At 38.6% G+C, this 26,057-nt stretch overlaps 1 protein-coding gene and 1 long non-coding RNA gene across 7 annotated transcripts in view; one reads left to right on the forward strand and one right to left on the reverse strand.

The window, feature by feature from the left end:
- Positions 1-26,057, forward strand: part of KCNH8 (potassium voltage-gated channel subfamily H member 8) — a 506,682-nt gene that overhangs the window by 319,957 nt on the left and 160,668 nt on the right. For all 6 annotated transcript variants that reach the window (XM_068236110.1, XM_068236111.1, XM_068236113.1 and 3 more), the window contains 3 exons: positions 5,927-6,051; positions 9,782-10,022; positions 19,345-19,502. In XM_068236110.1, coding sequence (XP_068092211.1) covers positions 5,927-6,051; positions 9,782-10,022; positions 19,345-19,502 — 524 coding nt within the window. The remainder of the gene's footprint in view (positions 1-5,926; positions 6,052-9,781; positions 10,023-19,344; positions 19,503-26,057) is intronic.
- LOC137518371 (uncharacterized) overlaps positions 5,860-26,057 on the reverse strand; it is a 137,263-nt gene continuing 117,065 nt past the window's right edge. The window contains exon 4 of the long non-coding RNA XR_011020802.1: positions 5,860-6,012. This is a non-coding gene — a long non-coding RNA (uncharacterized lncRNA). The remainder of the gene's footprint in view (positions 6,013-26,057) is intronic.

Raw genomic sequence — 26,057 nt, forward strand, 5'->3', positions numbered from 1 at the left:
AAAATTGATTTTGTAGTGTGGAACTACAACAAGTAAGATGTAAATTCTGTTTGTATGAGAGACTAATATCTGGCCTGTCTCACAAGCCTGACCTCTTCATCAGAAGGAGAAGGGGAATTATGAAGGCGTATTGGGAGGGTGAAAGAGAGTTTTTTTTTTCTAATTTGATTTGCAAACAGATTTGCTGAAAGGATTGACCTAGTGCATTGACCGATAAAATTAGGTCAGGTGGATGAGTGCAAGAGCAATGTTTTTTGCTGACCAGCATGCATTCACATATTGAGGTCTGAATAATTCGTAGGCATCTTTAATACATAAAATATTAAATAACTGCATACACATGATGGCGTTTTCCCACTAAACATAGCTGCTGGTTTTACATTACGTTAATCTCTATGTTTTTTCAGCATGTGAAAAGATTTACATTTTTAGTATATTACATTAAGGATATTTCAAGGATATATCTAGTGATTTTTCCATTTTTTTTCTTTCATGTGTTTATCATTTTTAATAATAAATGCATTTGTACATTTTTTTTAATTAGGAACATATGGAATATAACAAATACATTTTTCTGTATTTTGAGTTCTAAAGTTTCAATTAAATGCCTCTTTTCTTTTATTGCTACTAAAAATAAGAAGGTCACTCCTTAATGAATACTTAGGCTCAATTATTCATTGAGTTAAATGACTTGAATTTAGAGAGCTGCTGTAATATTGCGCAAGGATGTTTATTTTCAATGATAAACTTATATTATTTCCTGATTGCAAAATGCGCCTGTCAAAAAATCAGAATGAAAAATAGGAAAACGTAAAAAATCTCGTAGCACAAAATAAAATGTATTAAAAAGGTAAATAAACAGAAAATGAGTGTTCCAGTTATAAAGCAGAGTTTTTTGTTGTTGTTGTTGTTTTTCTGTGATCTTTGTCAGAGCTTTACATTGCACATAATACAAAACGTCTAGCACATGTAAAACATGAATTGTTGAAAACAACAAGAAAAACAAGCTCACTCTGAGACCAAAGTATATAGTGTAATGGGCTAATGCCATAAGTGGAAAGGTCTCACCTAGAGGATGATGCTGAGATGACCCCTATGGGATGCCGTTGCCAAATGATAGACTTGTCTCCTACTCAGGCTGGGGACATGGCTTGTGGCAAACTGCAAGCGTCAATCTTCCAAGATGGATCCCTGTAGTAATTACCTCCACTGGCAGCAAATTAGGATGCAGTAGAGGTCCAGCGTCTGTGCGGATAGAATTGTGCGCGGCTGGTATGAACCAATCCATTCTGCTATGTGCGGAGTAAGTGGAAAGGAGACACACGGTATTAAGCCGCAGGAGCCGGGTTAAGGTTAGTATAATGCCTTCAATGCCACACATTACACTGGAGTAAGCGAAACTCCAGCAGAACATGTGGCATTACAGGTATTTTACTTAGCTTAACCCTGCACCTGCGGTTAAATACCATTGTGTCTCCATTCCACTTACTCCACACATACCTGGTTGGATTGGCTTATACTGGCCGAGCACAATTCTATGCGCACAAACCTCATACCTCCACCTGCTCCTCTACACCAATCCAGTATTGCCAATTGCTGACAGTAAAGGTCATTGCTACATGGATTGATCCTGGAAGATTGTCGCTTGCAGTTTGTCATAAGCCACATCCCTGGCCTGAGTGGTTTTCAAGCCTATCATTTGGCAGCTCATATGGATCATCCCAGAATCATCCTCTAGGTGAGACCTTTCCACTTAAGGCATTAGTCCATTACTCTATGTACTTTTGGTCTCAGAGTCCGCTTGTTTTTACTGTCGTTTCCACATATAGCTGTAAATTACAGACAGCTGCACTTGTCCACTGTATCACTCACAGATCATTACTAATGCCCTTTGACCCAAGTTTTATTTTGCAAAAATGAATAGTTGCCATTGGGAATCAGAGTTTAATTTTGCTCAGTGTGATAATGTAGTAGATTAACTAAACTGCAGTAAGCAGCATAACATGCATTAAGTTTTACTGCACGATGAGTAGAGCCTAATGTAATACAAGGCATGTTAAGGCAATGCATTACACTCTACTCATTGTGCTGTAAGACTTTATGTATCTAATGCTGCTTAATGCAGTCAAACGCAACAGCCTCAATATTCTATGAATGTGCGAAAACTGTCTTTAAAAAATGCTCAGATGTTCTGGTGTGTAGTTAAATAGAAGCATAGCGAACAAAGAGCCAAGAAACAAGAACAAGTAGACTTGGAACATATTTGGGCACTTGTTTCCTTAATTGAGAGTGGAGCTGAGAACAATAAGAGTAGCAGGGAATATCCAGGGTTGCCGACACAGTGTCGGACTGGGAGCTGGGAGAGCTGAGTAAATCCACTTGCTGGCCAAGCAGCAGTAATCAGGTGTTGCTGCACACAGAGAAGACTTGCTGCAGGTTTCTGTTGGGAGTGAAAACAGGGTTACTGCTGCTTGGCCAGCAGATGGAGTTCCTCAGTTTTTCCACCTCCCAGTCTGACATTGTGCAGACAGAATGGCCTTGATTCATCATTCTCTTTGAGATAACTTTTTCCAGTTTGTTAAATTACCGAATTCGAAGTTTAGCGATTTCTAGTTGTATTCATCAAGGTTTTTCCTCATTCGGTGTGAATTCGATAACAATTCGGTAACCATTCGGTAACGTGTCGATATTTCCATTTTACAGTGGTACTTTAACACAAGGCCATAAGATTCCCATGGAATTGTGGGTAAAAGGCAGTCCTTTAAGCACTACGTAGCAACATTCTGAATAGGGCTTTACACCTGGACCAGGATTCTGAAAGTGGTTGGGACAATCCCACAATTTGATAGGAGCCTTTTCTAAAAAATTATAGTGCAGCTAGCAAATTAGTTAACCCTGACACTGCCTGTGTTCTCTTACAAGATGATTCAAGAGAAATGCAGATGTCGTGTTATAGCAAATAAATCTATTCTCTTACAAATTTATATGGTTGCAGACCTTATTCTTGCCCTTCTGCGCCTTTGAATCACTCTCAGCTGATACATAACCACTTCAAATGGCTACATCTTCTCTGTCAGCAATGATCTGACAGGAATAACGACAGAGCAGTGAAGGAGATAACTAATCCTAAATGTAACGCTAAACCACGCCCACTTTCTTTTTCATGAATTGCACTTTATTCCGTTTTAGCGAATCGTTACTGAATCGTTACCGAATGTTCGCTAACAGCTGTAGATAACTTTGATGAATCCTGAAATGAAGTTAACAAATTCGGTATTTTACCAAACTGTTGTTAACAAATTTGCTAAGTGTTGATGAATCGAGGCCATAGTCTCTGAGTCTAAAACGTTCTGAAGAGATGGGGCCATAAAAGGTGCCCCCCCCCCCTCCATTCAGGAATGTGAGTGGCATTTGCCATAGAAAACCAGGGACGTGCTATGAATGATATTTTTCAAAGAACCAATATTGTAAGTCTTGGCTTATTATATTTGTATTTGTGTAATATGATGGCTCAGCAACAGGATAGTGATGATATTCCTATCAACAGTATAGTGGTAGTGACCTTCTATCCAAGAACAGGGAATTACTTTTCATATTGACCCCAATGATATGGCAATTAAAGAAAGTGTGAGGAAATACTGACAAGGATGGCACAATCAATAAATAGTGGACAGATAAAATGACCAATTCAAGGAATAATGTTTTTGGTGCAGTGCCATCAAGACCTGTGTCACAAAGTGTATGTGAATTAAAGCAGTGCTGGTACAACAAAGCAAAGCTTTTGACAGTGACAATTAAAGGGAACTAAGCACATTCTCTTTCACTGGAATTTCTCCTGGCATAGAAGCTGCCATGTTCCCCCATCCCTTTCTCACAGTCCTTATTTATACAAGTCAGAGATGCTATCTTGACACATTGACACACACAATGGGGCTTGATTCACAAAACAGTGCTAACTGTTAGCACGGCCATTTTTGCGTGAATTTGTGCGGTTTCACGCAATCACAAATTTTCACGTGCAACTAAACGGTTTCGCGCGCAATCACGAATTTTCGTACAAAAATTCGTTTTCGTGCAAAAATGCACATTTGCTCGCGAAAACAATAACAATTTTGTGCGACAATTCGCGATTGCGCGTGAAAACGTTTAATTGCGTGTGAAAATTCACGAATGCGCGAAAACGCAAAAATTCACGCGAAAATGCCCGTACTAACAGTTAGCACTCTTTTGTGAATCAAGCCCATTGTCTTTGAAGAAACTGTCCTAATTACCCCCCCCTCCCCCTTTGTTGATGAAAATGTATTGTTTACTCCTTGGTAATTACCTCAATAAAACGATTAGCTTCCTGAAATCTCGGCCGGGCAGACCTGCTGAAGTAGGCTAATAAAACTACTTTAAATGTAAAATAAAAGGTAAATGCAAGTTTATTTACATTTTAATAATGAAACATAATTTTAATAATGAAACATATTGTTGGCATGCGTTTTTCATGTGCTATACAGATGTCCTGAGTGCTAAAAAAGGTGCTTGGTTCACTTTAAATGGCTGATCAAAAGACAGTTCCCTTTTCATCTATCTCCTCTTTACTTTTAGAGAATATAGATGCTGCTGCTTGCATTCATGTCTTCCCATCAATAAATTAATTAATTAACCTTGCACAATTTTTCTGATAAATTCACATTTATGTAAAAAAAAGGCCAATATCACACATCAAACCCCTACTGTATACAGGAAATGTATGTGGAGTATAATGTGTACGTTAACATGGTGGCACAGTAACTAAGTATTGACAGTTTTCCATTGCTCCTTTCGCACTACAACACTAATGTATAGAAAGCTTGTATGTTCTATCTGTGCTTGTGTGTGCTTCTAAGGTACAAATGCCCCATAAACATAGTGTTGTCTATGACCAGCCATGTAAGTGTGCACTTGTTGTGCGTACATGTAAAAAAAAAAGTGCCAGGTAAAGAGAGCACCATAAATAGCCGCTAGTAGAATTTCAGTAAAATTACCTATGTTCTACTACTTAATTACGATAGTAATGATTGGTCATCTTTAGTAATAATCGATAATATTGGTAATCTTTAGTAATATTTTACTATGACCTAGCCCTACTCTCAAACAGCACACTCTCTCTAATGAAGTCTAACCCTAAGACTCCCCTGGTTATGCCTCACTTTAAACCCTCCCCGGTGCCTAATCTTAACTTACTCCCCTTATGCCTAACCTTAACCCCACAGTGTCTAGCCTTAACCTCTCTGGTGCCTAACCTTATCCCCTAAGGAGACACACACACACACACACACACACACACACACACACACACACACACACACACACACACACACACACACTCCTAACATTAAAGACCCCCACCTTTTAACCCTAACCCCTGATATTTTTGCTGCAATAGGTGGCAATGTTAAAAGCCATGATTAACAGCTATAGATGGTAAATAGCGACTTTAACCTTGGGTGCTTCTGGGTGCCTAAATTACCATTTATTGGCCCAATCATGGGTTTTAATGTTGGCACCATTTTTTACTGGATGCCTCCAGCACCATTTTTACTTGCTTCCCCTTACAGTAGGGATATTGGATTGTAAGGTCCTTCAAGGAGAATTGTAATGGCAATCCATACTTTTTATACTTTCTTAAACACACCGATCTTCGTAAAACTCCTACCTTGAATCATACGGGTAGTTTAAATGCAATGCCACTTTGTTTTCATGCTTCTGAAAGCCAGAAACTTACTTAAGAAATTGTAGGATCTTGATATTTCAGCATGAATCGTTTGTTCAAGTCAGCAAAAAGCTGAAATTTGTCATTATATTTTATTACATTTTAAAGACTGCCTTAGAAGTTCAGCTGTGTAAGGTGAAAGTTGCATGTGGTGATATTTAATTGCTTGTTACTTTTGTTCTACAGAAAAATACAGAAAAGGAAAAGCAGGGTCACATTTTGAGGCCGCAAGGAGACGAAGCCGGGCTGTCCTTTATCACATCTCCGGTCACCTGCAAAGGAGAGACAAGAACAAATTAAAACTCAATAAAGTAAGAGTGAAATGTGTGTGTGTGTTTGTGGCTGTAAATTATAATTATGTTATTGATATCTGCATAAAAGTCTTTTCTATATCATGTAAATAAAGATCACATTAATTATTTCACAAAAACAACCTTTTTAATCATTTTTGCACCTCCCATACCTTATAGACAATGCCAGCAAATCACTGCATATTTATGCACAGCAAAGGACAGCTATTACATTGCATACATGTATAAAGGGTGCATAATGCATAAAGGGTGCCAGAGATAGCTGCTACTAGAATGTTGGTAATATTACCAATATTCTACTAGTTAATTAGGATAGTAAAATATCGTAAATCTATACCAATATTTTACTATGGGCTTGATTCACTAAGCTGGGTACTGCTAACTTATGCGCGCTCCCTGTAAAGTACTGGCCACTCTTATAAGCCCGCCCTCAGCTCCATCGGGTCCTGAGGATTTGGTGGATGTGATCCGCACACTGTGAGTGGCCTAATAGGTTGCCTGTCAAGTGTCAGGCAACTATTGGGCCAATCGAAGTGCTGGGATAACATCCTTCAAATCAACAGGAGCCCTTTACAAGGAGCGCGCGTAAGTTAGCAGCGCATGCTACTCAGCACTCCTTCTTGTAGCGGGCACTAGGGATTTTTTAAGCACAGCTTAATAAATCAAGCCCCATGCCCTAACCTAACTCTATTCTCGCACACAGCCCTCCCTATTAATGTTAAACACTAACCGACTCCCCTTACCACTGCCTAACCCTAAATACACCCTAGCAATGCCCCCTGCTGCTGACTAACCCTGAATTCCCCCTTGTGGTGCTTGACCATAACCCTATGCCTAACTCTATTCTCACACACAGCCCTCCCTATTAATGTTAAACACTAACTCCCCTTACCGCTGCCTAACCCTAAATACCCCCTAGCGATGCCTAACCTAAGGACCCTCCTGCTGCTGACTAACCCTAAATGCTCCCTCATTATGACTGACCATAACCCCCATGCCTAACTCTATTCTCACACAGAGCCCTCCCTATTAATGCCTAACATTAACTGATCCCCCTTACCGCAGCCTAACCCTCAATACCCCCCCCTAGTAATACCTAACCTTAGGACCCCCTGCTGCTGACTAACCCTAAATTCCCCCATCATGTTGCCTGACCTTAACCCCCATGCCTAACTCCAAGAACCCCCCATTACACCCCACGCCGGTGCCTGACCCTATGCTTCCCATAACTGCCGAGGCAATAGTAGGAAAATAAATCTATTTAAAACTTATTTTGTGTATGCCTTTCATATTTATGATCTTCATTGACTTTTTTTTTTTTTTGCTTTCTATACCTTATCAACTGTAGTGTCATAGGCAAAATCCCACAAGAGAAAAGAATCATTAATTAAATCACAATTAATAATGCTTAATTATCACAATTCATATTTCTACTTTTTTACTATTATAACAGCAAATGGCTTAAATGTATCTGTTTAGGCAACATTCCTTTTTCAATGGCGATTAACTCAGTCTTCAATGGTAATGACTGTTAAAAAAAATCAGCCTGCATACATGAAGAAACCATGCAAAATTCCCATTGCTGTAAACATTCACTCAGATAAGTTCTAGGTGAACAGGGCATCTGGTGTTTCTCTTTTCAAAATTTCCGTGCTGGCTTCCTGTTTAGGTTTTTGCTGAAAAGGTGGGCCCACTGGGAAGCCAGTCCAAGCAGCTGGCTTTGTAATATCAGAGACTGCATGATGCTGCAGGCACCACTATTCTTCAGGAGACTCAGCACTTGAGTATCCTGAGCTCTTCATATTATAAAATAATAGCAAGCTTGAAAGGACCTTTTCCTACTGAAAAAAAAATCAATCATTTTAACTTTAAAATGAAAGCTTTAGTTTCCCAGAACCACTTCTCTCATACAAGAAGTTAACTTTACTCAAAAACTATATTACCACTTTTGTTGTTGTAAAGTCAGAATATTTATCAGTGGTGCACAACTCATTTGTAATTCACTGTTAATAAAAACTAACATTCTTTTGCAGTTTGCAGTTAGTTAAGTTTCTCCAAGCATTTTCATATAATTCAAATTTCACGTTGCTGCTACCAAAGCAGGAATTAGCTGTTTGATGTATTCTTCATTTAGTAAGGTGGAAGAACAATTAAGAGTAATAATAACCTAGGTCATTCATAAAATCTTGGACATATTGTTAAAAAGTATTAAAGTAACAAAGTTTTGAACAAACTACCTGGTACACATCACAACATGTTGCTGAAAGGTTAGTGAATTCAAATTTGTGCAGTTACAGTTGCACTTATGCATACACAGCAAGAATGTTTCAATCTTTTAAGTAACCCCATTTGATTCTGGTATGACCAATGCTTAATAATGAACCATTCTAGCCCTTACAACTAAATGTAACCACTTCCTACCCAGTTCTCTAACACCAACCCACTTAATCTGTACTTAACCAAATAGCATAGCTGTAACCAATAGCCACTTGTCAGAATCAGAATTATGTATTTCGCCAAGTGCAAAGGGGGGTTGTACCTGGAATTGGTTTTGGCTCATACAGGTACTGCCATACTAAGGTGCCACCAGTCACACTTTGTATCATCTATTATTCCTAAGGAGACATTGAAGGGGGGACAGAGGGAGGTGAAGGTTCAGCAGTGATGACCCAGTTCTTCATGAAAGAAACCTGCGGTAATGGTTGACACTGCCGAGGATGCCGATTGCTGACATCTGGCATCTGGTAGTGCTGGCCAAGAGGTTCCAGTTCAAATGGTGCAGTAGTGTTCATTTCTGTGGTGGGTCTCGACTCCTGGGCAGCATTCTGCAGGGCTGGTCAAGATAATCTGGCTGTCACAGAAGCCTCTGGCTGTGGTGGCCCTTACTTCCGGATTAGCATCTGGCATCATGGCATCAGCTTCACAGTCCAGCACTTACTCTTTCCTCGTTCCAGAGATAATTTTTGAGCCAATTATTGTGCTCACAGCAGGCACCTTTTGATGATGGTAGCTGTCAACCAGTAATGTAGTACTCAAACCATACACTGCATTTCTGATAAAATTGGTGCTTATAATGCAGACCAAAGCAATCTGCATCTATCCCAAGGACCCTATTAGTGGTAAAATTCAAAAAAATATATTTTCTTTTATTTTGCTTCTCGTAGTAGTTGTTGGATGTTGTGAATGTATTTTTACAAAAAATGTAGATTTTCAGATTATGTAAGTTTAAATGAAACTGTCCACTTAATTAAAGGTTTAAAAAACGCAAATAAGAGAAGCTAGTGAATAAGGTTTGAGGGTTAAATAAAAGCATCTGATGAATTAGAGTGGGTATCTATTATTGATGGGCAAGATAATAAATTGCATTTTTTTATCTGAGCCCAAAAATAACATCCCTTTCCACAGAAAAGATACACTAGTATCGTCACTAAAATCCTGGTTAAGTTGTCTGAAATAGGACATTTATCATACAGAACATTAATTATTTTTGAGAACATTTCACAATGCATCTACATGGCTTCTCCCATTAAAGTGGTGAAGGAAACTGTGAGAAGGAATCTTTGAAGATATAACTTGGAAGAGTGGTGAAACATTGTCATGAATAACCAGCAAGTTCAGTTGCTTTTGACTTTTATTAGATTATTATCTCTACGACTGAATTTTAGAAAATGTCATAGCTTACATCAAATGAATTCTTAATATAAAATATGTTCTTTTTTTTGTTTTGCAGAATGTTTTTGTAGATAAAGCCGCAATTCCTGAATACAAAGTTTCAGATGCAAAAAAGACAAAGTTTGTCATTTTACACTTTAGTACTTTCAAAGCAGCCTGGGACTGGCTTATATTATTAGCAACGTTTTATGTTGCTGTTACTGTACCTTACAATGTATCCTTTGTGGACAATGATGACCTATCATCAACAAGAAGCACAACCGTTAGTGATATTTCAGTAGAAATTCTTTTTATTATAGGTAAGGTTTCCTGGTAGTTTGTTTTGTGTGTATAAACTTTTTTCTATAGAGATTGGTAATTATGTGACATTTGAAGTATGTTGCAAAATGTTATTTTTCTCTATGACATTTGAAATTGTCAGTATCGATAGCCAGCTTCAAATAGCCAGTTGCACTTTTTCTATGGATGATGATGATGATGATGATTATTATTATTATTGTCAACAATAATAATAATAATAATGTATAAAGCACCAACCATGGTGCTGTACATAGTAAGAAACAAACATGGGGTACATAGTAATACGGATAATGATATGCATAAAATATCAACATTGTACATAATACAGCATTGGTAAACACAGTAATTGCAGTGAAAAATGTAATTACAATGTATCTAAAATTCTTCACAAAAAGCTTAAATGTAGCCACTGAGTAATAATTCAAATTCTGTTTTTATTGTAAAGAAATGTAAGATGACCAGTGTTCATTGTTTATGAATGTATGCAGCACAGACAAATCAAAAGAGGTGAGCAAAAGCCAGGCAGATACCCAAAGCAACCAATCAGGTTCTAGGTGTGTAGGATTCTGATTGGTAGCTCTGGATAAATGCTCCATGATTTCTTGTGAGGTTTCACAAATATTTCAAAATAAACCATTAATTAATTAATTAATTAATCAATTAATTAATTAATTTACACTCTATTGCCAAGAAAGGGAGAGAAGTAACTGAGCAGTCTCCTTCTTGTACCAGACAAGGCTACGTGGCTTCGACCATTGTGGGTTACCTTGCAAAGCCTCCATTCCTGGAGCAGTTAAACATCCTGTTTAAAAGGGTGCCCACTAAAATAGCGGATGCTGGAGCCGCCTGCTATGCGAACTACAGCGACAAATCACGCTGCTATTTGTTGCCACAGTTTGCATAGCGCATGGCCCTGGCGCTCATTATTATAGTAGATGCTCAGTTAAATAGGATGGGTCTTAATGTTGGTGGTTAAGGCTAGACACCCATGGTTAGGCCCCAAGGTTAGGTGTCAGAGGATTCAGATTAGTTGCTCACAGGGGGGAGTAAAGGTTCGCTGCCCATCGGGGGGGGGGGGGGAGTGTTAAGGTTAGGCGCTATCAGGGTAGGGCTCTGTGTACGTGTAAGGAGAAGTTGGGTCATAGTATAATGTTTGAAATCATTAAATATATTTTACAATATGAATGTGGTAGAATATCAGTTTATTCAACAATATTCTACTACTGTTATCCTGCCCTCTTTGAACCAGGTGCCTTTATCAAATATACGATCCTTTGCAAGGTATTCTTGTCTCTTGGTGTTGAGGACAATAACTCATTGGTCACCTCTATACACCAAAAGAAGCAGGTGAGGTAATAGTAAGGGAATCAGTTGTTGGGGAATCTAGAAGTCCTCTTTAATATGCCAGCTGTCACAGAATTACTGCCTACAGCCAGTACTTTGGGCACCGGACATGCCTGAGGAGATAGTGGTGGGGAAGTTCCACTACTTTGCAGCAGGACTTGGTAGTGACGGCACCAAGCATTATAGTGGCAGTTGAATTCTGTTACATTGTAGCAGAACTATGTAGTAGGTAAAAAAGCAGTTACATAGTTACATAGTTACATAGTTATTTTGGTTGAAAAAAGACATACGTCCATCGAGTTCAACCAGTACAAAGTACAACACCAGCCTGCTCCCTCACATATCCCTGTTGATCTAGAGGAAGGCGAAAAAACCCTTACAAGTGGAGTGGAGACAGTGATTGAGTTTGGCTACCCAGGTAACTAAACTCCATAGCGGGGGGGGGGGGGTGGGATAGTGATGATAGTAGTGGTGGGGACAGCAGCACTAGTAGCAGCGGGCATACTGATAAGTGGCGTTTGAAAGCGGTGGTGTTAGCGTTTGGTGTAGGTAAGGGGGTCAGTGTTAGGCATAGATAGGGGGAGGTTAGTGTTAATCATAGGTGCTGGTAAGGTTGATGTGAGAATAGGATAAGATAGGCTATTAGTAGAAAATCGATAACACAAATGATATTCTACTATCGATAACAGGTGATTGTAGCAAATTGGTGAAATTACCAATATTCTCCTATCGGCAATATCTCACGCACATTTTTCTCCACGATACTTAAAGGAATACTATCGATGTATGCATTTATTTTTAAATGCTGTATGTTGTTGCACACATTAGGACAAGTACTAGGAGCAATTGGATTCCTCACACAGCTGTTCCTCTCAGCTGTAAAATCCTCCATCAGTTTTGGATACAAAATGTATCTAATACTGATGGCTCCCAGAGGATTAGACCATGTCTCTGCACAGGGGAGTTGCTATCAACTCCTCAGTTTATAGTTTAATTATCACCTTGCTGAAAGAATCTTGTTGATATGGTGGTAAAGCCGCATCTACACGAGTAGATGCGGCCGCGATGCTCCTTATCAATCGAGCGCTAATGCGGCTCGATTGATAAGATCCGACAGGACGGATCTCCGCACCGTCGATTCCCTGCTCCCTCCTCGTGAGGGAACAATGGCAGGAAATCGAGCGGAAGGTAAGCGGCACCGGCGGGGACGAGCGGGCATGAGCGGGGAATCGAATGCGGCGCACGCGCGGCGAGCGGGAACGTGGCGGGCACGCGGAAGAGGCGATCCGGCGGCTAATCGAGCCGCCGGATTGCTGCAACATCTTATAGTGTAGACGGGGCTTTAGGGGTTAAAGATTCTAGCAATGTGTGTTTATTATCTTTGCTTCTCTTGACTGATAAAGATACAAATAATGCTAATTGTAAACAGTGGTCTGCCCCTCTCAGCAGCTTGTAAAGTGGATGCAGCCTGGAGTGAATCATCACAAGCAGGCAGCCAGGCAACCAGTCTGAGTGTAAACACAGACTAGTGTTAAAGCTAGTTATATTCCAGCAATATTACAGCTCATTTAGTTACCTGTTACCACCTCAGATCAGCCTGTTTCTCCTCATGTCTCCTGCATGCTGTGAGTGAGAGTGACACAGTGAAATATATTTGTGAGCTGTGTGAGAAATGAATTTTTAAGCAGAAATAGAGGGAGAGAGACCTGGGTGAATAAAGAAAGTGCCCCTAGCACTAGTGGTAATGTGTACACTAATAAAGAGTATTAAAAAAAAGTCATTTCAATCGATAGTATTCCTTTAAATGAATGCACATGTAGCCTTCTCCATATAATGTATTAAGAGCCTTTCTGGAGCCACTGTGGTGGTCTATGGGGAGGATACTCTGCTCTGTCTTCTCAGAATTCCAGGAGACCAGAGGATGAAAGTCCTGCTCATCCTTTAACTACATAACGACTGCTTCATGCCCATGGGCATGACCACGGCAGCAGCTCCAGGACCACCTAACGCCAATTGGCAGCAAGTCCTAGAGCTGTAGTTTCCCAGGGAATGGCCGCGCGCATGCGCAATCGTTCCCTGGCGGTTTATGGAGCGAAGCTCCATGAATAGCCTGCTAGCCACCAATCGCGGTTAGCAGGCTGTTTGTAAATGAAAGGGAAAAGAATCCCCTTTGTTTACATACATACAGCACTGCAGTCTCCAGCAGCGCTGGCCTCTGATGGCTGGGGATCGCCGCGCTCTCATAGGCTAATGCCTATGAAAGGCGTAACAGGACGGATCACTGTCCTGTTCCATACAGAACACGGAGGGGAGGAGGGAAGGGGAGGCAGAAGGGAGGGAGGGAGAAACAGCCTCATACAGGCTGAGGAAAAAAAAAACAACTGCCAACACGATCGGACACCTTATGTCCCCTTAGGGACAAAAAAAGGAGGTGAGTCCGATCGCTGGGCTCCATGGCTGGGTTGTGCAGGAGGCTGAAAAAACTGCACAGCCCAGCTGAGCAATAAAGAGCCTGGTCGTTAGGGGGGTTAACACTGTGGTTCTCAAGTGGTTAATCTTTTCTGCTCTCAACATTAGATGACTAACCTAGGAACATAGCAGCCTATTCTAGGTTCTTTGTAATCACGTATGTGAATGAAGCAGAAACATGGAAACTGGCTTGGTAATTAGTAGATCATTCTGCCTTACTGGGCTACTACTGTATTATTCCTGCATGATGATAACGGGATATTTCTGGTGGTGGCTGCCTTTAAAGTGTGTGTTCCTCAGTGGTTACTAGGGTATAAGATATTACACACAAAACATGCTCAAGTACACATGAACACATAGTAAACCTCCACACCATTCCTTTAAAAGATAGGTGAATGGACAGAAAGAGAAATGGTAAGAGTATACATAGATGCTTGAGCCTGTGTCTCATATTACATTTGAAAACTCTATTAAAAAAAGATAACCCTGAAAGCTTCTACTCGTAAATAAAACCATAAATAAAAAAAAGATGAAATTACAGTGTTTCTCCCAAGAATGTAACCCATCTAAAAATAATAGTGCAATACATTACATAAAAGCTATCTACTTTTTCACAAACACACATATTGCCTTTCAGGGTTAGGTACGGTTTCAAGGTCACAAAATGTTTATTTCTTAGTCTAAATATCTACAGACCTTTATTTATGGATCCAGATGAGCCACCTGGTGCAATACATTTTATAAGACCAACTTAGATTTTATATCTCTCTTTAAAATACTTGGTTAGAAAATATTTAAATATAAATGAAGAAGTTGGGTGCACCGACCTGAATGAAAAATGTATTTATTTTGATGGCAACACCAAGCTGCTTGCAGCAACACAATGGATGCTTCAACACAACAAGACACAGAACATTTATATTGCGCTTTTCTCCTGGTGGACTCAAAGCACCAGAGCTACAGCCACTAAGGCACGCTCTATAGGCAGTAGCAGTCTACTCAGTAGGGAGTCTTGCCTAAGGTCTCCTCACTGAATGGGTGTTGTAATAGGCTTACTGAGCAGGAAGGGACAAGATTCAAACCCTGGTCTCCTGTGTCAGAGGCAGAGCACTTAACCAATACACTATCCGGCCACTACAAGGCGATCCATCATAAGCTGATGCAACTTCAGCCACTCACCTGCATGGGCACCCCTAGGTCCTTAATTTTCATTGGTATGTGGACTGTCTTCCTTAAAGAGTAAATACATTTTTCATTCAGGTTGGTACACCCAACTTCTTTGCTTATGCTATCTAGTTTTCATCTATTATAGAGAATATGTCCTGTATTGTTCCAAAGTGTTTGGAGAACTATTACAGTTACCTGGGATGACCTATTTTTAAAGTGACTGCTTAGAACATCTGACAGCCTTTGCATAGCCCTTGGGGGCTTTGATTCATATTCTGGCTCGATAAAATATTTTAAAACTCATTTAAGTTTAAACTTGCATCATTGTCTACAGCATCATATGCTTGGAACGCAAAACCGAAGTAAAATAATTTTTGTAAGAGAGGTATAGTTATCCATAAACATGAATATTGCATCACATTGTTTGTTTACATTTACTGTATGCTGATTCACATGTTTCACACTCTGAAAATGTCAGGCAAGAAATGGAAGAGATCAGGGACTTTATATTTTCTAGCTATAACATCCCTACATAGGCGGTATCTTAACTTTGAAAAGAAAAGTAATCTTTACAGTTGCTATAAAAGCTATTTTGAAAATTGCGCAAAAGGTGGATCAGCGCAACACCAGGCCGCCTCCGAATGGCCTCCATCAGAGATGCGCTGAGCCCCCTCAGCGCATCTCTGATGGAGGCCATTCGGAGGCGGCCTGGTGTTGCGCTGATCCACCTTTTGCGCAATTTTCAATTTTCGATTTTATTTGATTAGCTGCACCCAGGCTATGCATATACATAGGTTAGGATTTAGTTAGTGTTAGGCCCCTCCCATGGAGGATTGACTTCTTCGCAGTGGGAGGGACGAGTACTTAATAGGTTGCATGCAAGCTGTTAATGGAAACCAACATCCTCCTCTAGTGGTAGACGGGTCATGTGTATGCTCGGTGTGTATTCGACCCCACAAGTGGGGCTTGCACTCTTTTGCAGGTAGGCACTAGTCTGTTTTTAAGTAGCGCTGCTCATTTCCTTGCTATGTACTAATATAAAAGCTATTTTGTAATTGAATGGTATTAAACTTTTTCAGACTTTACAGCCACATATGATTTTGTAAATTCAGAAAATTATTAAAAATAAACCTCTATGCAGCCTAGATAATAAATCAAACAGTGAAAAGAGGGATCCACACACAGTCTTCAAGGAACAGCATACTTTTATTGTTCCAATGCACACATATAATACACACCAAATTGACGAGATGATTTGGTGTGTATTATATGTGTGCATTGGAACAATAAAAGCACGTTGTTCCTTGAAGACTGTGTGCGGATCCCTCTTTTGACTGTTGGATTATCGCTGCTATGGGTTCCAGCACCAGCACTGCTCTACTATAGATATGTGATTCTTTCAATTGAATATATAATAAATCCCACTCCCAGAATTCTCATTTTACATCTCTACCATGGCCTCAATTCACTAAGCAGTTTAGACTAGTCTACAGATGGTTTTTAGTCTACTGATGGTTTGGTGTAATGTTTTAGACCTGGTCTAATATTCAGTAATTACACAATTCACAAAGGCAAACAAGGAGTAACCATGCCCACTTTTTCTGACAGAGATTAGACCAGCTGATTTTTGTCGGGAAAGTAATTCTGTGGGGTATTTTAGATGTGAGGATGGAACCTTTTGAATTAGTTATGCAGGAATTTAATTGTGTGCAGAGGAGAACTCATCAGAGGAGAAGGATGTCAGTCATAGCTACTAGTTTGTGAATTGCATCTTTTGATCATTTCCCCTGCTTTACCCACCTAATTACCAAATGGTTTAGACCAGGTCTAAAAACAGGTCTAAAACATTTGGTAATAGTGAATTCCCCTTTGATGCAATGTGGCCAAACCATCAGTAGACTAAAACCATCTGTAGACTAGTCTAAACTGCTTAGTGAATTGAGGCCCATATGTCCTGTGCAGTACAATCCAGATTGCACTTCCTCTCAGGTACTCACTTAGGATACTTGTATTACTTAACATTCATCTCTCTCAACTTCACAGCAGACAAAAAAAAAAGCCAGTGGACTGTTTTAAAGTTATGTAAACAAAAATAAAATTATATTTACTGTTAACAAGTGTCCTAGTGACAATCGTTCAGATGCAATTAGAGGGTAATAAAAGCACAATTGCATGAAATATTTGACATCTTATAAGGCTAAGAACACATCAGTAGCATACACGCATGGAATGATTTGCATATACTTTATTTCAGGATATAAAAATCCTTATCCCTAATAAATTCATATGGGATTGATGTTCAGATGTTTTGTGAGAGTCATTGGTTGATGGCACTGAGAAAATCTTTCTACTTTATTCCATATCTGTGCTCTCCAAGCAGTAAAAATTAAGAGCAGACTGATAGTCTGACTTGCAAAACAAAATCTGAATACCAATGACCAAAAGAATCTGAGCATATTTTCTCATTTTTATGGGTGAGGTATATAGCTTGGAGGAAGCACTTGGATAGGAAAATAAGACTCCAGAAATCACTGTTCCTCTAAGCAGTTTTGGATGTAGCCACCAAGTTGGGTTCCAGAAAAACATACAAACATTGCAAATCTGACCAAACGTAATCTGGTTAATAACAGATCATTCCACATCCCTGTATACTTTTACTCTTCCACTATAATTAAATATTAAACACTAATTTTAAAATCCTTTATTAAAGTCCAGTACCATAATGCTGTAATCCAATGTTTCTTCTTTTTTCATCTGATTGCTTTTTTATTGCAAAATGCCAAATAACCATCCATGCCCAGTGCAATACTGTACAGCTATACTGTAACTGAGAAACCAGTCATTGGCAAACAGGGCTTATGTTATCTCATTATTTTTTCTCAGTTGATTGATTTTATTGACACTTTTAACTTTTTTTTTGTTAAATGGGAAAGGGGACAGAAATGATCCTTTTTACTTGGGTGGGGGTGATGGGTAACTTATAAAGGTGTGTTGGCAGCCCTACATCTACTACTTCCATCATCTCTTGGGTACTGCAGGTAGGGAAGAGACCCTTATCCTTCATATTGATATAAAATTTCCCCCCCTTCTAGTTACTAACTAATTTTAAAAGCCATTTAGGAGGTTGTTGGCTGCATTTAATATATTTTGGACCCTAACCACATCACAAAAAGTACATAGCTCTCTCAAAATCTCATTTTCTTGCTGTCAAATGCTTACCTTTTTATTCTTCAACTTATCTTAGGCAAAAAGTCTAAATGGCACATGGCATTTAAAACAAAGTTAAATAGAATTCATTGTAACATTTTATGAATACAATGTTCTGAAATCCAAGTCAACAGGAATTTTTAGGTTATACAAGTGTGTTTGTGTACAAATATAACACTAAACTTAAATTCACGTTGCCACTTTTCTGCCATAGTACTATACTGCACTTCAGAAAGTGAAAATAAATAACTTCCATTTCATCCTCGTGAACCAATAAAACACAAATTAGAAAACTATAAAAGTAAAGGGGTTTTAAGCTAAAATGTTCGACTATAGTTTTCGGATAGTTAAAATTGTCAAATTGTGATTGCTATCTGGACCCTGTTGAATTTAAGAGGGTCACCTAAAAACTGAGGACACAGGTAGAAGTAAAACATTTTTTCGTTGGATATTTGCAGAGAAGTTTAGACTCTTTGTTCAGTTCTAATTTTTGTCTTAGTTTTCTTAGCTGTGACTTCACAGAGATTTTTCTCATTGTCTTTTACAAATCATTTGTCACGAACTCAGTGTCACATCACTCGAAAGTGAAAGTTCTTATTAACAGAAGCATCAGGTATAAAACAAGCCCTGATGTTTTGACTGTGTGTTTTAGGAGAGGAAAACATCCCCAGCTTCTTTCTCTAGTTTTTTAGGGCACAGGCATTAACTTGAAACTCAAACACAAAAGACAAATTAACTTGAAACTCAAACACAAACTCAAAACATTTCAGATTTAATCTTCAATTTGATTACCTGATTACAATTTTTCATGGAACATGGATTCATCTTTCTAAAGTAAACTTCACTAAACTGCAAACTTACAACAATGTATCCCAAATAAAGAACTAAATCTGTTAAGCAAAGACACCCATGATAATTAAAAAGAAAAAAACTTTCAAACCCATCCATAATGCCAGACAAGCTCCAGCTTCAGAGGACATAAATCACCTTTGGGTATTGATTGTTTATAGAAAGCCCTAAACAAATGCACTATATGCTGTGTAAAACATGTACTTGAAACGAGCATGTATATTATGACAGAAAGGAATGATATTACATATTTTGTGACACATGTCTTCTTTTTTTGCCAAGCAGATATTATCTTAAATTTCCGAACAACATATGTCAGCAAGTCTGGCCAAGTTGTATTTAAGGCAAAATCTATTTGTATCCATTATGTAACAACTTGGTTCGTCATTGATTTAATTGCTGCTCTTCCCTTTGATCTCCTATATGCTTTTAATGTCACTGTGGTAAGTACATTGCATCACGTTTTTCATAGACTTAAATGAAGTACAGGTGCAAGTTGTGTATATCGAAGGAGTAAAATGTTCATGCATTTAGTTTTCCAATAGAAACTAAACTAAACTATACACAAGTTTGCTAAAATAATTGTTTCTGATATTAAAAAAGAGGAAACCTGTATTTTTCCATCTGGTATACATATACACAGTCTACAAATATCCTTTTTTTTTACTTAAATATAATTTAACATGTACCAAATGCAATGCTTCACTATCTCTTTTCCCTTTCACCATACGTTTAGATGCATATACCATGCCTTTGTGTTTGTATCCTGTTACCCTAGGTGGCCTATGAATCAGCTACATTTTATATATGCAGGATTTAAAGTGTGCTGCTTGAGGTCTATGTTGTATTTTGAAATCAGCTCTGTAAGCTTTTGATTCACAGATCTTAGATACAATACACATTTTGATGTATTATTCAAGAGCAACGAGTCTGCAATATTCTATTGCTCACTCTTCAAGCAGCATATATTTTAATACATTTTTTAAATGCAATTTGACTTACAGATGTAGATAAAGTGTAGACCTGACAGGCCTGTTTATCTATAATTTTGTGATATGAGATATTAAAAAATATTTCACATCTTTGACAGGAAAATCTATGTTCTCTCTGTTAAAGAAAAGTATTTCATGTTCTATGACATGTTTATATTAAATATGTTTCTCCATATGGATTACTAAAAATGTAGGCATTAATCTTTAATATATTTTATAATATTTAGTTTTAGGAATAACTTAATTATGTTAAATTGTTTATTGCATGATTTCAAATGGCACTTCAGTGCTTTATGTATGCTTAGCACAGTTTTGTCCTTTTAAGGCTTCTGGCAACTTTCTTTATTATTTGGATGAACTTAAATAAAATAATAAACCCTCCTGTTTGCATTTCAATTTATTCCATTCTTGAGTATATTTTATGAAGAATGAACTTTTAAAATATTGAATTCTGCATAAGTCCTAATTCAAACATATATTTTAGTATATAATTTTTAAGTTATTTTGTTTTCTTTTCACTGAGTTCAAATTAAATTTAAAGTAGAAAAAGAAAATTCAGAAATTAGCTGGGCAGGAGGAAGCAGTTAAAAATAAATAGCATACATTTTGTCAAGTTAAAACACAATATCTCTCCAAAATATATATTTTTTTTATTTATATATTTGACAACCAGTGGAATTTTTAGCACTTAAAAAACACTGTAAGGCACAGTAGCCATAGACGTATAATATTATAATACTGTTTCACTCTATTTATGCTATATTTGGATGCATTCCACCAGCATGTCTGACACTGTGGGCCTGATATAATTCAATTTTTCTACAAGCTTTTTCCTTTGTGGTATTTTCACATTTTAGCACACACAAAAAAAAAAAACAACCACAGCAAGAAAGAAAATATTCACAATGCTGAAAATGTATTTTACACAGAAGATGACAATTATTTCCTTGGAGGAAAATTAAATTGGATTGGGCCCTGTGTCTTTTGAGGAGGAAGATAAGTTTCATAAAGGCATAACTGCAGCCTAAGTGTTCATTTTTCACTTGCAGCTCATTCTCATTTCGAAAGCTAGGGGCTGTGTGATATGAATCATGTTCTGATTCTGGAGGATTTTGATATTGAAATATATATTACACCATAAATATGGCATGTAATACCATAAATTGTATGTTCAAACTATAAAAGTGATCACAACAAAGACTCTAAAAATGATGGCATCTACTCTCCCTTTGTATTGTAATAGCAAACAAAATGAAAAATGAAAAACAAAGACTTCCACAAGTGCTAAATAAAGGCACACAAATATAGTGTTCATTTCATCTGTATTCCATACTCCTTTTCCAAGCCTGTGTCATGTATCTTTTAAATTGCATTACTCTGTGTATGTGGTGTTTTTTCTTATTTTACCTATTCCATTAATTGGTAACCAGATTTCACTAAACATGTAATCAGATTTCACTAAACATTTCACCTTTTTAAAGGGACTCCGAGCAGTGCAGAAACTATGGAAAGATGCATATCATTTTAAAGCTCTCTTTCTCCTCTTTCCAATGATATATAAACCGCCACCCTACGCCTTTTAGTTTTCGCTATTTTCGCGATTGAAATTGCCGCGGCCGCGATTTCGATCGCGAAAATAGAGAAAACTAAAAGGCGTAGGGCAACGATTTGGGTGTCGTCAGAAAGAGGAGAAAGAGAGCTTTAAAATGATATCCATCAAGCCATAGTTATATTGTATTACACAGGACGACACTTTCCCCAGTGTCAGCAGCTCCATTCTGCTGAATGCAGCTGCTGACTTTGACAAAAAGTCGGCCTGTGTAATACAATATAACTATGGAAAGATGGATATCATTTTAAAGCTCTCTTTCTCCTCTTTCTGACAACACCTAAATCGTTGCCCTACGCCTTTTAGTTTTCTCTATTTTCGCGATCAAAATCGCGGCCGCGGCAATTTCAATCACGAAAATAGCGAAAACTAAAAGGCGTAGGGTGGCGGTTTATATATCATTGGAAAGAGGAGAAAGAGAGCTTTAAAATGATGTGCATCTTTCCATAGTTTCTGCACTGCTCGGAGTCCCTTTAACCTACATTGCACCTTTCGTATTCTTGACATCTTTTGTTATCTTCAGTTTTTCGACAAACCTTAGTCACTCATACTCCTCAGGTACCCCCTTGTCCCTAAATACATTAAAGGCTCTGATTACGTATATGTTTTAATCCTTACCTTACTCTTATATTTTCTTTAATCCCTATCACTCATTATGCATTTTCAAAATCTTTAATTGTCCTTATTGGTTGTGTTTAGAGATTGCCCAGCCTTGGAGAACTCATGGAGAAGCACATGATCAGTTTGATCAGCTGATAGATTTGTAAGCCTCTGATTTGCTGAGATGACTTCCTGGTTTAACACATGATCATGACCAGCAAATCAGAGGCTTACAAATCAATCAGCTGATCAAACTGATCATGTGCTTCTCCATGAGTTCTCCAAGGCTGTGTTTTAAAATCTGAATCTCTTGTCAGTCAACAAACATCCCATTCCATTTCCTTTGCATTTCACTGTCTCCATCTTGTTTTGTATAGAATGTAATTTACAGTAATATCTTTACTTATTTTTTATTGTCTCTTTTTTAAATTTTTGTTAACATTTTTGTGATTTATTATTTTTGTACCAAAATGTGTATTTGCATAATGACATGGAGAGTCGTGGTTTGTACTGTAGACTGCTAATGTAATTTCAGTTTTCTATCATTTTGATGCTAGTGTTCAAATGACTGCCGTGTTGTAAAAATTTAGTATTGTTTTTAATCAGAAACAAAAATAAGGCATAGTAAAGGAGGGAGTGCACATAAAATGTATTCATATCTGTGCAACACAACTTTAGTTTCCAGACACAGGTAGGGAAAGACGCTAGGCTATGGCATCTTTTCAGTTTATATTCTATATCTTATATTAAGTTAAAAAAAGTCGTCCTTCAATCATTTAAAAATATGTATGATAACTATTTGTGAGCAAAAGAAATTAGTATTAATGAGCTAGATTTTTGTGGATGTATTTTAAAAAAAACCTTATAGTGAGGGAGATATGGATGCTGCTGTGTATACATCCTTTTCAAGAATGGCAATTTCCTAGCAGTTATACTAATCCATTTGACTGCAGTAGTATCTAAGTCACACACTTGAAACAAGCATGTGGCTGTCTGATTTTTTTTTTTATAAATATTTATTTTATTTCTTTTGTAATAAATTTGCTTTTTTATTATTTTCCCACCCACCCTTCCTTCCCTCCCTCCCTCCCCCTGCCAGCCACTCACCATGATTGGCTGTCATAGGCATCGTTGTAATGTGTGCCAGGAGCATGCCGGACTGCCACATTGCAATTGGCACTTAGCACGTGTCACGTGGCACTTGGCACATGTCACATGGCACTTGGCACATGTCACGTGTCACGTGGCACTTGGAGCACACACTCTGACTGTCACACTATGACATCAATCAAGCTAATTAACGATTTAACAATAGTGTAGTGATAGTAGTGAAGGGGTTAATCACTGAACAGCTTATCACTGTGTACAGCCCTTGACCCAGCAGCACTGGAGCACACACTTTGACTGTCTGTCATACAATGACATCAATCAAGCTTATTAACGATTTAACAATAGTGTAGTGATAATAGTGAAGGGGTAATCACTGAACAGCTTTAGGTTTATAACTGTGTACAGCCCCCTTGCTAGGCCACCAGCACTGGAGCATGTCTCTCAGTGAGCATTCAGCAAGCTAAGACAATATTTCTCATCATGGCAGCCCTCCTTATTATACAGGGGGGCTGGCCAGTGTTCCCTTCTGTGATTCGGTGCCATGGTTTAGGCTGGGAGCCCTCTGATTGGCTCAATGAGGTCAGGTGAGGCTGGCCAGGGTTCCCCTCTGTGATTGGTTGCTAGGGCTTCTGCTGGGAGCCCTCTGATTGGCTCCAGGATGTCAGCTCCTTAGTTACAGTATTTTGGATCCGGATATCTGCTATATCCGTGGATATCTGGGTTATGCGGGCAAATATCCGCAGATAGCTAACCGGATTTTTTTAAAAATCCAGAATTCAAATCCGAATCAGATAGCGTAAAAAAGTTTGGATATCAGAGTTACATGGATATCCGGAATCCTGATGAGCAGCCCTGCTTGGGGCCCCAGGTTATGCATTCCTTCTTCCTAGGGGACAGTAGCCTAGTCATGCCCCAGCTGTTCGCAGCCCATGCGGGGATGCTGCAGAGGGTGTTGGGCCAACTGAGGTTGAGGTATACAGGGCAAAGGAGGTGTAGTAACAGCTGGATGGGTACATGGCATGGGCTTCAGAAATCATGATGGTCATTGACTTCAGAAATCACGCCCCCCTCTCCACCTACAATGATGGCATTGAAGTTGAAAGAGTTCCTTGCACCCGCCTACTGGGAGCAACCATCACCAAAGACCTAAGCTGGAAGGCCAATACTACCTCCACCAAGAGGAAAGTGCAGCAGATTCTATTCCTTTGCCAACTGAAGAAGTTCAGCATGGTTCAGGAGCTGCTAACACGATTCTACTCTGCCACTACTGGGTCGGTCCTCTGCTCTTCTATTATAGTCTTGTATACAGGCGTGTCTGCCAGTGACAGACAAAGACTACAGAGTGTCATTAAATCAGTGGAGAGGATCATAGGGAAACCCCTCCACCACTGAACCACAACTACAACTACAGACTCCCGAGCACTAAAGATAGCCAAGGATCCCTCACACCCAGGTCACTGCTTCTTCAGCCAGCTCCCATCAGGCCAGAGGTGGCGGGTCATCTCCACAAGAACCTCTAGGCATAGGAGCAGTTTTCTCCCCTCAGCGGTCAACCCCTTAAACTCCCTTCAAATCCCCTGCTCCCTCTCTGCCCCTTAGGGATTTCTTAGTCATCACAAACTGTATATTAGATGACTACATCTCTCTTGTATCTGCTTTGCACTGCTGTATATTGCACCTTGTTGCTTGTGATTACTGTACCGTAGTGTTATTTTATGCCCTATCTTCTATATTACAGCTCTTTTATTTGTAAAATTTAAAATAGCATGATGACATCAGCCCTATTGCTGCATGGCTGATGTCCTCATGCTATTTTAACTTTTACAAATAAAAGAGGTATTTTAAATACTGAAGACGGTGCTGACTTGCTTGGATCGTGTACTGAAATACATCTGAGAATGTACAGATAGTCATAGCACATCACTGAAAATTCCCCCATTGGTGCTTGCTACACACAGAAGGACTATCTTTTATATCATACCTAAGTTCTGTGCCATATCCAATTCCAAGCACGACTCAGTCATGCTTGGCGAATAAAGATGATTCTGATTCTGACTCTTTAAAAGCATTACCATGTTCGGCAGACATAACTGAACACAAAATACAGGATTTTTATTAGGTTCACACTGGCAGAAAAACTGTCCAAATAGATAATTATAGATTCCAGCAACACAGGGAATGAACTACATGCCACAGAAATTTAAGTATGGTTACCATTAAATGTAATACAGAAAATAAGTCGAAGTGGGGTTACAGTTCTCAGTAGTACGCTTGATGAAGAAGTCCAACATTTTTCTACAGCAGACACAACCAGCTGCAGGATGGGTAGAGCATGATCAGCAGTTTATTTTTGGCTTCAGATTAGATCTTTACTCAGTCAATAATTCCTTAAGTGTCTGACTTTGACACAGTCCTCCTCAGTTACACTGAGCTACTCAAGTGTGTAGGGCAAAATGCAAACAAACGAACAGGGCAGGACACTACTAGAAAAACAAAAAAGCAGTTTATTTAAGAAAATAGAAAAAAAACTTTCTATCTGTAACATGAAATTTAACAAATATTTTAGGAGTTTCTGTTTTGTGAGTAAAAGAGAATTTTAATTTCCTGTCATAGTAAATAATTAAGTTGTGAGTTATTCCCAGTCTTACACATTTAGCAGTAACTACCTAACATATAAAGGTGTGCAT

Source organism: Hyperolius riggenbachi, chromosome 5 (assembly GCF_040937935.1).
Source record: "Hyperolius riggenbachi isolate aHypRig1 chromosome 5, aHypRig1.pri, whole genome shotgun sequence".
Taxonomy (NCBI): domain Eukaryota; kingdom Metazoa; phylum Chordata; class Amphibia; order Anura; family Hyperoliidae; genus Hyperolius; species Hyperolius riggenbachi.